We start from the raw sequence: 13,451 nt of genomic DNA on the forward strand, positions 1-13,451 counted from the left end.
TATTTTATATTCCGTCTGATTTGGTAACACTTCCTGTACCTGTACATGTGCAGGGAGTCACTTTGCTTGACCCACAGCCTGACACCATGTCAAGATGGTTGCACTGGTTGAGAGAACAAGTCAGTGCTTGACTTCTGTGTCACCCCTGTTCTTCTTCTTCTCCTCATGATGATGCTTCTGCTGTGTTTTGCAGCTAAATAAAGAATAAACCCTTGTTGAAGTGTTGGGAGACTGAGCTGCACATGAATCCAACCCACGGACATTAACTTTGCTTACACTGCCAAAACCCCTCCTTGTTCCAAAAGATCTGTTTGCCCCAGCACATTTACACACTCCACTGATTTCAAATGGAGGGGTATTTAGTGTGTATGTGTTTCTGTGTGTGTGGAGTTGCTCGTGGGCTGATGAATAGCAGAAAATGTCCTGGATGCTTCACTGTGTTTTGTCACTGGTGACACTGGTGAGCATTAACCAGGTCCAGAAGCTTGGCGAGGTTTCTTGCCTTCTGGAGCAGTTTCCAGCAGAGACAAATGCAGGTCAGACATCTATATGTGGTTCTGGGGGAGGCGGCTGGGGCTGACTCGGAGACCGAGCAATGGGGCAGGTCTAGGGGGAGAAAAGGCTTGAGCAGGTGGACTAACAAGAAACCACGTTTAGCTTTTAAAAATCTTTTGCACCTCTGAAGATACACAGCAGTCTGAAATGTCTCTCATCATGACCGTACTGGACAAGCTGGCGTATTTCCTGTCTCTCGTGGCGTTTTGTGTCAGTGTGTCTTACAGCTGGCTGAAATGAATCTAGACTCTTCTTCCTTTATATCCGTGAGCTCTGACAATGACTGGCTGTTTTTTTTCTTCAAGTGGATATTTAACTAATGAATCCTGAGGTTTGGGGTTAGGATGGTTTTACTCAGAACCTGCGGACACCTGACACCCCTGCGTGAGTTCCTCCGTTTGTCTCGACCCTTCTCTACACTCTGCCCTCAGCTGATCGATGTAGGGGAGGACTGCAGACTCACATTGCTTTGACAGGTTCTCAGTGCTCTGAGCCATGACGGACATGTCAGGTTTGAATCGGGTTCTTTCATTGTTCTTCAGGTGTAGCTGAAGACTGGGAGCTCCTCACCACAGATGACGATGCTGCGTTGGTGCGTCCCGACGCTGTACCAGGTGTTGGCCCTGGTGCTGTGTGTGTCAGCCACTGAAGATTTTGACTGGACCAAAAATGAGAGGACATCTTTCTATTACGGGACCTTCCCGACTGGTAATGATGATGAGCAGTTCACAAACTGCCACTTCTGGTATCAGAATCAAGACTCAAACATGTGGAATCCCTGCTTTGAGCTTGGGAACGTTACCTGACACAACTGCTCCATTTGGCCGTCTTGGCACTTGAACTCAAATCCTGATCAAACGTGGGTACCTCAGTGTCCGTCAGTGAGGGACGTCCAGAGCTTATTACCATGCACCAACCACCTCTGGCAGCACACTGCTAAACATTCAAAGAACATTTCATGTTTTTGTAAACTCTGCCAAGCAGGTCATGTGATTGTCTGTTCATTAGCAAGATAACGCAAAACCTGATGGGCAGATTTTGGTGATCTTGGATGTAAATGTGATATTACCAGGAGCCAGCCGAAGTATTTGCTCCATAACTGCTTACTAGTTGACAGTTAATCTGTGCAAATCTAGTCGATAACCTTAACTGGAACAATGGTGAATACCAGTTTACTCTTCAAGTTTAGCTTCTCAAACACTGGAAAAGGTGGCAACCACAGAAGAGTACGGAGCTAATTACTGCATCTGGAGCTTCATTTCTTTACTAAGCAACCTTCCGATCACTGAGGATCTTTGTCAGGCCTGATTGTAAATGATACGTGATGTTTATGGTTATGTGATCATTTCTCATAATGACAAGTACATCAATCTGTTGTTTCCTGTGCAGGTTTCTCTTGGGGAGCCGGCAGTTCTGCCTATCAGACTGAAGGAGCATGGAACATCGATGGCAAAGGGATGAGCATCTGGGACGCATTCGCCCACAAAAAAGGGAAAGTTGTCTTAAATGACACCGGAGACTCCTCGTGTGACGGCTACTACAAATTCAAGGTGACATGCAGAAACCAAAAATAATAACTGCTGATAAAGTCTTGAATTAACGGTGAAGATGTTACTCAGATGTTAGATTACATTTTGAATTTATTCTTATGTCTTTGGAAATAAGTCTTTAATATTTGCAGGACCTTTTAATTGCGGTTCTGATCTTCTTCCACCCTGTGTGGGGGCACACAGAGGTGGATGATGTACACCATCAGCATCTGCTCTGCTGAGTCAGTCTTAACGTCTTCCTTACACATCAGAAATCCCCCGTCGGGTTGTGATCGGCACTGATGGGACAAGCGTGCGTTAACCTGGCAGCTTGAGCTGTAAGGATGACGTGTTTTTGCTGGACAACACTGACGTGAGCCTGGACTGTGTGGCAGAGATACTTTCCTCGGTGATACCAGTTTAATGATTTTTGAAGTTTAGAGGCAACTGTTAGAAATGCCAAAGCTAACGGTGGAAGAAGAAACAACCTCTCCATGGAAACATGACTCCCATCATCACAAGTGGCTTCACGCTTCTCCTGGTTTAGCATCACGCCACTCAATGTCCTCAACAACCTCCATCCTCTCATTTGGTCAATTTTTAGCAACAACCCTTAGGCACTTAGAAATTCACAAGTCTGGTATTTACTGACGTATTTTTATCATAAGAAAAAGACATTGCAACATCTTCAGCAGGACCGAGACCTGTTAACAGTCGTTCAACTGAAGACCTGTTTGAAAAGAACCAGACGTTCAGTGCTAACTCATTCCTGGGTTTGCTGCACCTTCAACTCATCCCATCTATTTTTCATCATCCATCCACCATCAATCCATCCATTCATCCATCCATCCATCCATCCATCCATCCATCCATCCATCCATTCATCCATCCATCCATCCATCCATCATCCATTCATCCATCCATCCACCATCAATCCATCCATTCATCCATCAATCCATCCATCCATCCATCCATCATCCATTCATCCATCCATCTATCCATCCATCCATTCATCCATCCATCCACCATCAATCCATCCATCCACCATCAATCCATCCATTCATCCAACAATCCATCCATCCATCCATCATCCCTTCATCCATCCATCCATCCATCCATCCATCCATTCATCCATCCATCCACCATCAATCCATCCATTCATCCATCCATCCACCATCAATCCATCCATTCATCCATCAATCCATCCATCCATCCATCATCCATCCATCCCTCCATCCATCTATCCATCCATCCATCCATCCATTCATCCATCCATCTATCCATCCATCCATCTATCCATCCATCCATTCATCCCTCTATCCGTCCATCTATCCATCCATTCATTCATCCATCCATCCATCCATCAATCCATCATCCATCCATCCATCCATCCATCATCCATCTATCTATCTATCTATCCATCCATCCATCCATCAGCCCATCCATCCATCCCTCCATCCATCCATCATCCATCCATCCATTCCATGTTCTCCCTCTTCTCCTCGTCCCCTCTTGATGTCTTTGGACTGTGGAGGAAGCTGGAGTACCAGAGAGAACCCAGCAGGAACAGGGAGAACATGGAGACTCACACAGAAAGACCCCGTGCTGCAGCCGGGGCTCCACCCACAACCTTCTTGCTGGGGGGCCACAGTGAGGACCACTGCTCCACCCACAACCTTCTTGCTGGGGGCCACAGTGAGGACCACTGCTCCACTGGGCCGCCCTGCTTTGTTTATATAATATAATAATGATATATATAGTATATATCATGTTCTGTCTGGCAATTAAGATGGACGGCAATTTTAGGGCTGTTTCTTCATTTCCCCATGATCAAGTTTGTAGTTAGCATTGCATGGCACTGTGGTACTCAGTTGACGAGACATCCATTTTCTCTTCTTTTGTGAATTTAATGCTAACCCAGCTTCAGCCATCACATCAGCTTTAAAACTAAGGGGGGGGGGGGGGCAGTACTAAGATGGTCCATGGACCAGTTCTACCACAAGTACAACTATTGAAGTATTTCTTGACCAGCTCTTCAGGTCAACAGCCTGCTGAAATTTAGCAAATTCTCATGCTGCTGAAATTTAGCTGGTATTTTGGGTGATCACACTTAGACCCAGCAGTGGAGCACCTACAGTTGCTAACACCTACAAGTGCTAACACCTACAGGTGCTCACACCTACAGGTGCTCACACCTACCGGTGCTGTCACCTACTGATGCTCACACCTGCCGGTGCTTACACCTACAGGTGCTATCACCTACAGGTGCTCACACCTACAGGTGCTATCACCTACCGATGCTCACACCTGCCGGTGCTCACACCTACATGTGCTATCACCTACAGGTGCTCACACCTACAGGTGCTATCACCTACCAATGCTCACACCTGCCGGTGCTCACACCTACAGGTGCTATCACCTACAGGTGCTCACACCTACAGGTGCTATCACCTACCGATGCTCACACCTGCCGGTGCTCACACCTACAGGTGCTATCACCTACCGATGCTCACACCTGCAGGTGCTCACACCTGCCGGTGCTCACACCTGCCGGTGCTCACACCTGCAGGTGCTAACATGTTGTCCCCTCTAGTTTGAAGTGAGGAGTACCAGTGGCCACTGTTACACAGCAACACTCATCATTTACTAGAACAACACAGGGATGTCATGCATGTTTCTGCTGTGTGCTTCAAGGACGACATCACCCTGATGAAGGACATGAAGCTGAATCATTATCGTTTCTCCATCTCCTGGCCGAGGATTTTACCCAGCGGACTGAAAGGTAAACGTCTGCAGGAGACCGTATTTGTATTTTGGAGCGGTGCTTGCATTGATGCCTCTAAAACTTTATGTTTGATGGTAATTTCAGTGCGTGCTGGTGCTGTAGGTCCTTTTCCCAGCAGCCACTCTGGCATGTCCCTCCAGGGTGAACAAAGGTGCATCTGAAACATGTTAATTGGAAAATGACCTCATTCTATTGATTTAATTCCAGCATGTGATAAATCTAACAGTAAGTGACACCTGCCCTGCCGGTCAAACAATAGATCAGCCAGTCTTGATCAGTTTAATGATCTTGAGCTTGGCAACTATGACAGCATTTGCTTTTAAATTGGTTTAAATTTGGTGTTTTATCATAAACACTTCCTACTCACTGGCCAGGCGGGACGAATCGCCCTCACTGCGACTCTTTGGTGGTGAATATTCACACTCGTTTGACAATTTGCCCTCAACTCTTTCAGGTGAGCACATCAACGAGAAAGGAATTAAATATTATGAGGACCTGATTAACATGCTGTTGGACAACAAGATCACGCCCATCGTGACTCTGTACCACTGGGATTTACCTCAGGTGAACAAGTAGCTCTCTCATCTTGTTTTGAGCTTCTGTTTACTGGTTGGAAGGTACAGCCCGTCAAACCTGAGAGTTTCCCCTCCAACTATCCAGGTCCTACAGGAGAAGTATGGAGGCTGGCAGAATGTCACCATGGTCAACCACTTCAACGACTTTGCCAACTTGTGCTTTGAGCGATTTGGAAACCGAGTGAAGTATTGGATCACCTTCAACAACCCGTGGGTATGTGGAGCCGAGGGAAATGCCGCATTCGCCGTTCTGTAGCAGTGTTTACCGTGTAGATGTGAGCCTTGTATTGTGTTTTCAGTCCATTGCTGTGGAGGGATATGAAACAGGGGAACATGCACCAGGTCTGAAGATGAAGGGAACAGGAGCCTACAAGGCTGCACACCATATCATCAAGGTGAGACTGAAGAGATGAGGATTTGGGTCCAGGTGGGTGGGATTCTGCCTTTGCTAAGGCTGCTTTACCAAACAGGTGGGGACAACCAGATATCCCAACCCAAAGATCCTGTTTCACTGCAGGGACGAGGGTTTTTTTAGGCCAGCCATGAGTCCTCATCCACAAGCTGGAGGGATTGTTGAGCTTTTTGGATTTTTGCAGACAATCAGCACTGTGGCAAACAAAAGATGACACGTTTTGTTTAGCAAGATCCTCTTCACAAATGAAAACCCTTTGTATGATTTTTGAAGCCTAAATGAAATAGTTACAATAGTAAAATTAGGCCACCAACCATCAACTTCAGCTGACCTTTTTTTGAACATTCATTAATTTAAAACACGTTTGTCAGGCACAGTCTCATAACGCCAGAGCTCTCTTTTATAGTGAAAACACTCTTCTAAAATGTCCAATGTGTCCTAAAACCGTCCTGCTTGAATGTCACTTGAATCTCAGCGAGGCGAGTCAGACTGCGCTTCCTTCAGCTGCCCGATGGGCTTCTTTAAATGTTCCTGCATCACCGCCATGACACCAAGGTCTGCTTAGCAACCTTTACTAGTAGTCGTTTTATTCGCCGTATCCAGGCTAAAATGCCACCAAACTTATAAGTTTTGGTGCGCGTACCTGATGTTGACGCCACGTTCCTGTATGTTCCCGCTCAGAGACAGAGACACCATTGCACATGAGCGACTCTCGGCGGAGATGATAATCGAGAGAGATGCCTCACTGTGTTGGAAAAATGCGTGTGGCGACAACAGTCAACGATGAATTCATTGTCGACTGTTGCTATTATCGATTTTTGTCGACAATGACGACTAATCGTTGCAGCCCTAGTGAACACACCTTCATAGTTAATAATGAAAATAGTTCATAGCTAGTTATCAATTTTATTATCAAATACAAATACACGTATGGAAAAAAAATCAAAATGCATCTCTGGTATTGTTCAGGGGGCCGGGCCAAATGTGGAGGCGGGCCGTATCCGGCCCGCGGGCCGTAGTTTGGGGACCACAGTTGCGTCAAGATGGAAACTCACCACAAGGCCTGCATGTTATGGTGGCGTCACATGACCAGAGGAGGTTTGCTGTGATGTAACCAGCAGCTGCTGAAATGTCCATCGGTCAGAACACATCTGCAGTTTCATGAGGGCTTGAGAAAAGTCCAGAGCACTTGCACTTCAGCGCGCTTCTAGTCGAATTTCTCTTATAGAGGAAAATGTTTCAGAACAATATTTTTAACTTTGACATCGAAAATGATATTTGTTATGTTGGATGACATTAAAATAACAGCTGAGAAAATAAGAAGCTCCTACTCAGTGTTAGCTTGTAACTTCCCCATTTTACATTTTGGCTCTGATATTTAAACCCTCAGTGAGGGGCCAGCCCAGGACTGCAGGAACCACACAGGGATACCAACCATCTGTTTTATTTTCTGTGTTGCCATCATGTAGAATAATTCACCTTTAATTCACAGTCAAATAATAACAGGTAATCAAAGACAAAAGGTCATGCAAAGAAACTCTGAGGGACGACTAAGTGCAACTGCTGGTTGAGACAAAGGTATTTGTTGTGTATATCACATGTAATGCTCACGCTGTCTTCCTCCTCGTCGTTATTTGCCCCCTGATGTAATGAAGTATTGGCAGGAATGAATCTGAGGATGACACTGTGTCTCTGTGTTGGAACAGGCACACGCTAAGGTTTGGCACACCTATGACATGCAGTGGAGAAGCAAACAGAAAGGTAAAGAAGGAAAACTAACGACCTGCTATTCTCATGGGCGCGACATTTTGTGTTGTGGGAGTCAAAGGTGTCTTGTGCGTTCAGGCCTGGTCGGGATCTCACTGACGGCTGATTGGGGTGAGCCGGTGGACGTCACCAACCAGAGGGACATTGAAGCAGCTGAGAGATACATCCAGTTCTACCTTGGATGGTTTGCTACGCCCATCTTCAATGGCGACTACCCCCAGGCCATGAAAGATTACGTCGGTAAGGAAAATGTGAGGTCTTATCTTTGCACATGATCTGAAAGAGTGGGGATCCGTTGGATGTTGTACCAGTGATGAATGTCTCATAGAAGCAAACAGGGTCACTACTGAGCCACACGCAGCTCCTGTATCTGTCCCTCTGTGTCTTTGGTCATAAAACTCAACATTGATGGTCTAATCACTACAACACACTTTACAGCTGACGGTAAATCCATTTTTATGTTACATATCTATTTTGGGAAGAAGGAGAATTGCCCATCATCCCCAGAGCCAGACATCAGGGAGCTGAGGCTCTGGGACCTGCCGACTGCTAGTTAGCTTAGCACAATGAATGGTTGTGGGTGGGCTGGGCCAGTAGGACTTTTACATTGGATTTTCCATTATTGCTGAAAATAACCACCCAAATTAATCCTCTTAACCCAACGCTTTAATGATTTTTGAAAAAATGATTCATATGATACAAAGTTAACGTCACTCTATACACAAATTATGCCGAAGACTTCATCGTCACCTCAGCTAGCTTCACGCTGGCCAGAGTGATGTCGCCCACTGGTTTGTGGATGATGAGGTGAAGCGGGAGGGGTGAAGGGGTGTGCAGAGTGGGGGCTTCTGTAAATCACCACTTCCTCACAATTTGACCCGAAACTGAAACCATAATTAACTAACATGCTAACATATTAACTTGAAAGCTGAGTCCATAAACTTGTGAGGAAAACATTAACTGAAGTAATAAATCAATCCTACTGTTTTGTGTTATACACGTTTTCTAGTACACTAACAGACTTAAAGTGATACTTCACCCTAAAAGCGTACTTTGCCTTGCCATCGGTCCCAATTGGCGTCAAGCTAAATATATGTGGCTGGCTTTTTCTGCATTCTGCAGTCACAAGGAAAAAATGCAGGAAAGCGATCAAGACGGCTATAAGTGAGTACTTGAAAAGGCAAAATGCACTTTTGGGGTTAAATATCTCTTGAAGATACTATGCCTATTTATTTTGTTCAGTCAGTGGTTGATAACCTGGTTTCACAACTTGTACTGACCTTTCACCTCCAGGCAGGAAGAGCGGCCAGCAGGGACTGGGATCTTCACGGCTGCCCGTCTTTTCTCCTCAGGAGAAGAGTTATATCAAGGGCACCTGTGACTTCCTGGGCCTGGGCCACTTCACCACCCGCTACATCACCCAGAAAAATTACCCATCAAGCCTTGGAGACAGCTACTTTGCAGATCGTGACCTTGCCGAACTAGTTGACCCTCAGTGGCCCGACCCCGGTTCTGAATGGCTCTATTCTGTTCCCTGGGGGTTCAGACGCTTGTTGAACTTTGTCAAGGTACATAAGATATATAGACGTCAAGCTGTAGAAGATGACAATGCAAACAACAATTCCTTCAGTATCAAATGATATAACCACTCATTTACTTGACTCGTTTATATATGTGTATATATACAGGATATATTTATTTATATAATGTCAAAAATTATGGTAAATAGAGATGTTATTTTATGACTGGGAGAGGATTGAACCAGTGACCCTTCAGTTACCAAACAACCACGCTCCTGCTGAACCATGGCCCCCCACAAATGATGAAAACTAGTATTGGTGAACTCGAACAGGGGAGCGTGGCTCAGAGGAAGCGTGGTCGTCCAGCAACCAAAGGGTCGCTGGTTCGATCCCCACTTCACCTGGTGACCATATCCAAGTGTCCTTGAGCAAGATACTGAGTCCTTGATGCTCCTGTCATGGACTGGTGACCCGTCCAGGGTGAACCCCACTCTCACCCAATGCCACCAGGGATAGGCTCCACCCCCCCCCCCGTGACCCTTAATGCATCAGTGTAATAGAAAATGAAAGGATGGGTGGATGGATAGATGGAAACCCCAAACATATTTAGTACTATCATTCATCCCTTACTATTTTTTGAGGATGTGTATTCTTCTGGAAAAGTAGGACGGCCGCCTCATGATTGTTTGCTTCCGTGATGTGTGTGTCTCACAGTGACCTTGACCTCTGACCTCCAACAATGTTTTCCCCAGTGGATGTTTTTCTGTCTTTGGAGAAATTCCCTCAAAGTATTCCAGAGATATCACTTTAATGGGAAATGGGTTGGCCTGATGGACATACAAACCAAAATACTAGACTAGAGGCATAAAAATATTCATTCATGAGCTTCTGACGAACACACAACAATGTTCTAAGGGATCTTCAAAAAGTTCATGGTGACCCAACACGAGGGGAACACAAACACATCGTGATACTGTCTTGTTTGTGCTGTCCAACATGGCCGGACTTCTTTCCTGCAGACTCAGTACGGAAACCCCATGATCTATGTGACAGAAAACGGTGTATCAGAGAAGATGCTGTGCACCGACCTCTGTGACGACTGGAGGATGCAGTACTTCAAAGACTACATCAACGAAATGCTGAAAGGTGAAAAAACTAGTAGAAGGATTTGACTGAGTACTTCATATGTGCACCATGTAGCATTTATCCTGAGCTTGACCCAAGCTTGTGTGGCTCACAGCACTGAGGGATGGCGTGAACGTGAAGGGCTACACTGCCTGGTCTCTTCTGGATAACTTTGAGTGGGACGAAGGCTACACAGAGAGGTTCGGACTCTACTATGTGGACTTCAGGAACAAAAACAAGCCGCGCTACCCGAAGGCGTCTGTCCAGTACTATAAACGTATCATCAGCTCCAATGGCTTCCCCAATCAGAGAGAGGTAAGTGGACGCCTTTGAAATTCACTCTGCAGGAGGTTGTTTACCCGATAGTGGAGAGTAAGTTAGTACATTTACTCAAGAGTGTACTTGAGTATTTATTTCTTAGGAATCTTTCCCTCCACTAAGACAAATATGACACGTTTCCATCTCTATAAAGTTTCTTGGTACCTTTTACTTTTGAGCATGAATCTTTGAAGTCAGCTGTTCATTTTTTGAAGATTTCTTTTGGAAATGTGATTTTCCTCAAGCTGTGTTCCTCACAGGAGGTCAACCAGTCTCACTGCTCCCAGCAAACCCCCGTCCAAGGCTCCACTCGGCTGTCAGTCTCTACATCCTCCGAGTTCATTTGGCTGAGAGCAGTGTTGATGGGCAGTTGCAAGATTAGAAATGGAACTGGATTACAGAAGCTTCCATTGCCCCTTGGCACAGCGCTGCTGTATATTGAGCTGGTTTGGTTGTAGCCATTTCTACAGTACAGTTTTGTGTAGCTCTGAGGAAGTGATTCAGGGTTTCAGGGACAAAGGTCTGTCATTGCTCAAAACCAATAAATATACAATGCGTTGATGTTCAAAAGAAAGTACATTTTTGGAAGACTGAAGTATTTTTTAAAAGCAAATACTCCAGATCTTGGAACCAAGATCCAATGGAAAAAAACTGAGCAACTCTCACATCGTGTTTGATCGGTTGTTCATCTATACTTTGACCCAAGCACTGGGTTTATGTACTTTGTTCAGCGCTGTGTTTAACCATGAGGATTCTTTTGGGTGTTTTTAGGTGGAGAGTTGGAAGAGGAAAGCCGTGGAGACGTGTTCTTCCAGTAACCAGCTCCTGGCTGCAGGTTAGTACAACACAACCCAGAGCAGAGGTGCGATGACACAGGTGGGGCCAAACAAAGGAAAATTCTGCCTGAAGGTTGCCGTTTCACTATCTAACAGGATTTTTCTTTGTTTCGCCCCTCTAGCTAGAAGAAAATCCCAGGGAGATCAGGATCATGCAGGAATGCAAAAGGCTTGGCCAGTTCATGATGAAGTTTAGGTACAAGACCGAATATCTCAGATCAACCTCACCCTCCTATGGGAGTTAACGTCATCTGCTACTTTGTCCTGCTGCAACTCAGTTCTTTGTTTTTAATTCACAACACCTATTCCTCAGTTTTTACTGCGAAGATTTGGACTTATTGTTCACAGCAGGCTTATTTACATATCCTGATAATCTGCGGCACAGTAACAGAACATTGTGTTCATTTTATTGTCACCTTGCTGTAAATCATTTAGCTCAGTTGTGCGACAATGTCTTACATGCAGTATTGACAAGTTACATGGTATTTTTATTTTGGGAACAGCAAACATTGGAGAACAAATGTACATAGAAACAGCAATAAGTCAATCAAATGTTTCCAATTACTTTGAACATTAAAATTTGATAAACAAAACATAAACTGAGTTCCAAAAATACATTTTTTGCGTAAACCCCTTTGTGATGAATATACTACATTTAGATAGATATTCGTAATGTATTTCAGAATTGTGTAACACTGGTGGGGCACTCAGTTACTTTCCTTGTGTTTATTTATACAACACATTTCATACAAGTGATCTTCGTACGATTACTTCTGCTACTACTAATGGTATTAGAGATATTGCGTTCACCTGGGTGAAAGAGTAAGACCACAATGTCTGATTCTTCCAGTTGTGCAGTGAATACTTGTAATTTAGATCATTTGAGTTCATTTTGCAGTTAAATGTGTCGTTACAGTCATTTGAAAACTTGTATTTATTTTGGTAACGGCAAGAGATGAAGAAATGTAAAACACTAAAAAACAAAGAGGATCTGCATCCACGGAGTGTGTTGCTTGTCCGACACGTCTCCAAGGACCCCAGGAGCCCCCCAGGTTATTTGCCGCCTGGGCTGAGCGTGGAGATGTGAACCTAGTTCGTTCTGCTCTGTGTTTCAGATCCGCTCATAGGCCACATGGAGATGGTGACAGAGATTGTGGTTCCCACTGTGTGTACACTGTGCATCCTCCTCAGTGCGGTTTTCCTCATGTTCCTGCTGCGTGGACGCTTCTGAGATGCACTCACACTCTCACACACACACACACACACACACACTCACACACACGTCACATCCTCTGTTTCCACCGTATGAACCTCAGTGGCCTTACATTTGTAGACATGAGTCTGCTGAGTTTGAGTGACTCAGAAGCTGTTCAACTGTTTCCTGTTCAGAGCCTCTTGATGCTTTATAATTGTCCTGCTTTTCTGTTTGGAATAAATCCCAACATAGCCAGTACCTGTCATAACTCTGGAAGAATGAATTCAACTTTGCTACATGACAGTTTTCGAACAAACTATTTGGCTTTTGGCGAAGCTGCGTTTCATACAGAAGGCTGTTTAAATTAGCTGCAGAGAGGAGAAGGTTGAATATCAATGAGTTTGAAAGGCTGCAGAAACTCGAGTGATGGAGATAAAGAGAGTTGCACTCTGGATTATTAAAATAAGTTTATAAACATTTAATAAACATTTTTAAGACTCAAATGGTGCTGCTTTTTGAGTGGAACAATTGTTTTCTGATGTAAATGATTAAATTCATATATTTTATGCAGAATTTCCATTTGTCATGAACTGAAACATCACAAGCTTTTAAAGTGTTTTAATATGATCAATTATTATTCGTGTATTGTCCCAGAGAAAGCCATTGCTTCATACTGTAAACATCTGGAACTGACAGGGGTTGGAGGCCTCCATCCTCGGTCTGTTTAAAGCCTTTTTATTTTGAAGAAGCCGCCAGCCAACCACCGGTTTTAAACAGCTGTACCGTAGTCCAGGAGGTCGTTTAGCTCTGCTAAGGACGGTTCACCCTGGACGG

General features: G+C 44.7%; 1 protein-coding gene across 3 annotated transcripts; it reads left to right on the forward strand.

Annotated features, from left to right (window-relative positions):
- Positions 1-411: 411 nt before the first annotated feature.
- Positions 412-13,056, forward strand: lctla (lactase-like a). 3 transcript variants are annotated; one of them, XM_086193216.1, is made up of 15 exons: positions 412-536; positions 1,098-1,263; positions 1,945-2,105; positions 4,779-4,866; positions 5,324-5,433; positions 5,530-5,658; positions 5,744-5,839; positions 7,563-7,617; positions 7,702-7,863; positions 8,917-9,191; positions 10,163-10,289; positions 10,384-10,583; positions 11,358-11,421; positions 11,545-11,618; positions 12,538-13,056. In XM_086193216.1, the coding sequence occupies exons 2-14, from the start codon at positions 1,131-1,133 to the stop codon at positions 11,616-11,618; spliced, it is 1,674 nt and encodes a 557-aa protein (XP_086049342.1). In that variant the 5' UTR covers positions 412-536; positions 1,098-1,130; the 3' UTR covers positions 12,538-13,056. The 3 variants fall into 3 exon arrangements, with proteins under 3 accessions (XP_086049342.1, XP_086049324.1, XP_086049334.1); XM_086193198.1 differs by lacking the exon at positions 11,545-11,618; XM_086193208.1 differs by lacking the exons at positions 412-536; positions 11,545-11,618 and adding an exon at positions 901-995.
- The last annotated feature ends 395 nt before the right edge of the window (positions 13,057-13,451 follow it).

This window comes from Aulostomus chinensis, chromosome 2, assembly GCF_037954235.1.
Source record: "Aulostomus chinensis isolate RoL2024-O1b breed Wild chromosome 2, RoL_Achi_v1.0, whole genome shotgun sequence".
NCBI lineage: Eukaryota > Metazoa > Chordata > Actinopteri > Syngnathiformes > Aulostomidae > Aulostomus > Aulostomus chinensis.

Excerpts from the sequence above, each read along its gene's own strand:
- lctla (XM_086193198.1), top strand. The coding sequence starts at position 1,131 with ATGACGATGCTGCGTTGGTGCGTCCCGACGCTGTACCAGGTGTTGGCC. Across the intron at positions 4,867-5,323 it reads TTTACCCAGCGGACTGAAAG|GTGAGCACATCAACGAGAAA; the intron begins GTAAACGTCTGC and ends CAACTCTTTCAG. Across the intron at positions 7,864-8,916 it reads GGCCATGAAAGATTACGTCG|GCAGGAAGAGCGGCCAGCAG; the intron begins GTAAGGAAAATG and ends TTTCACCTCCAG.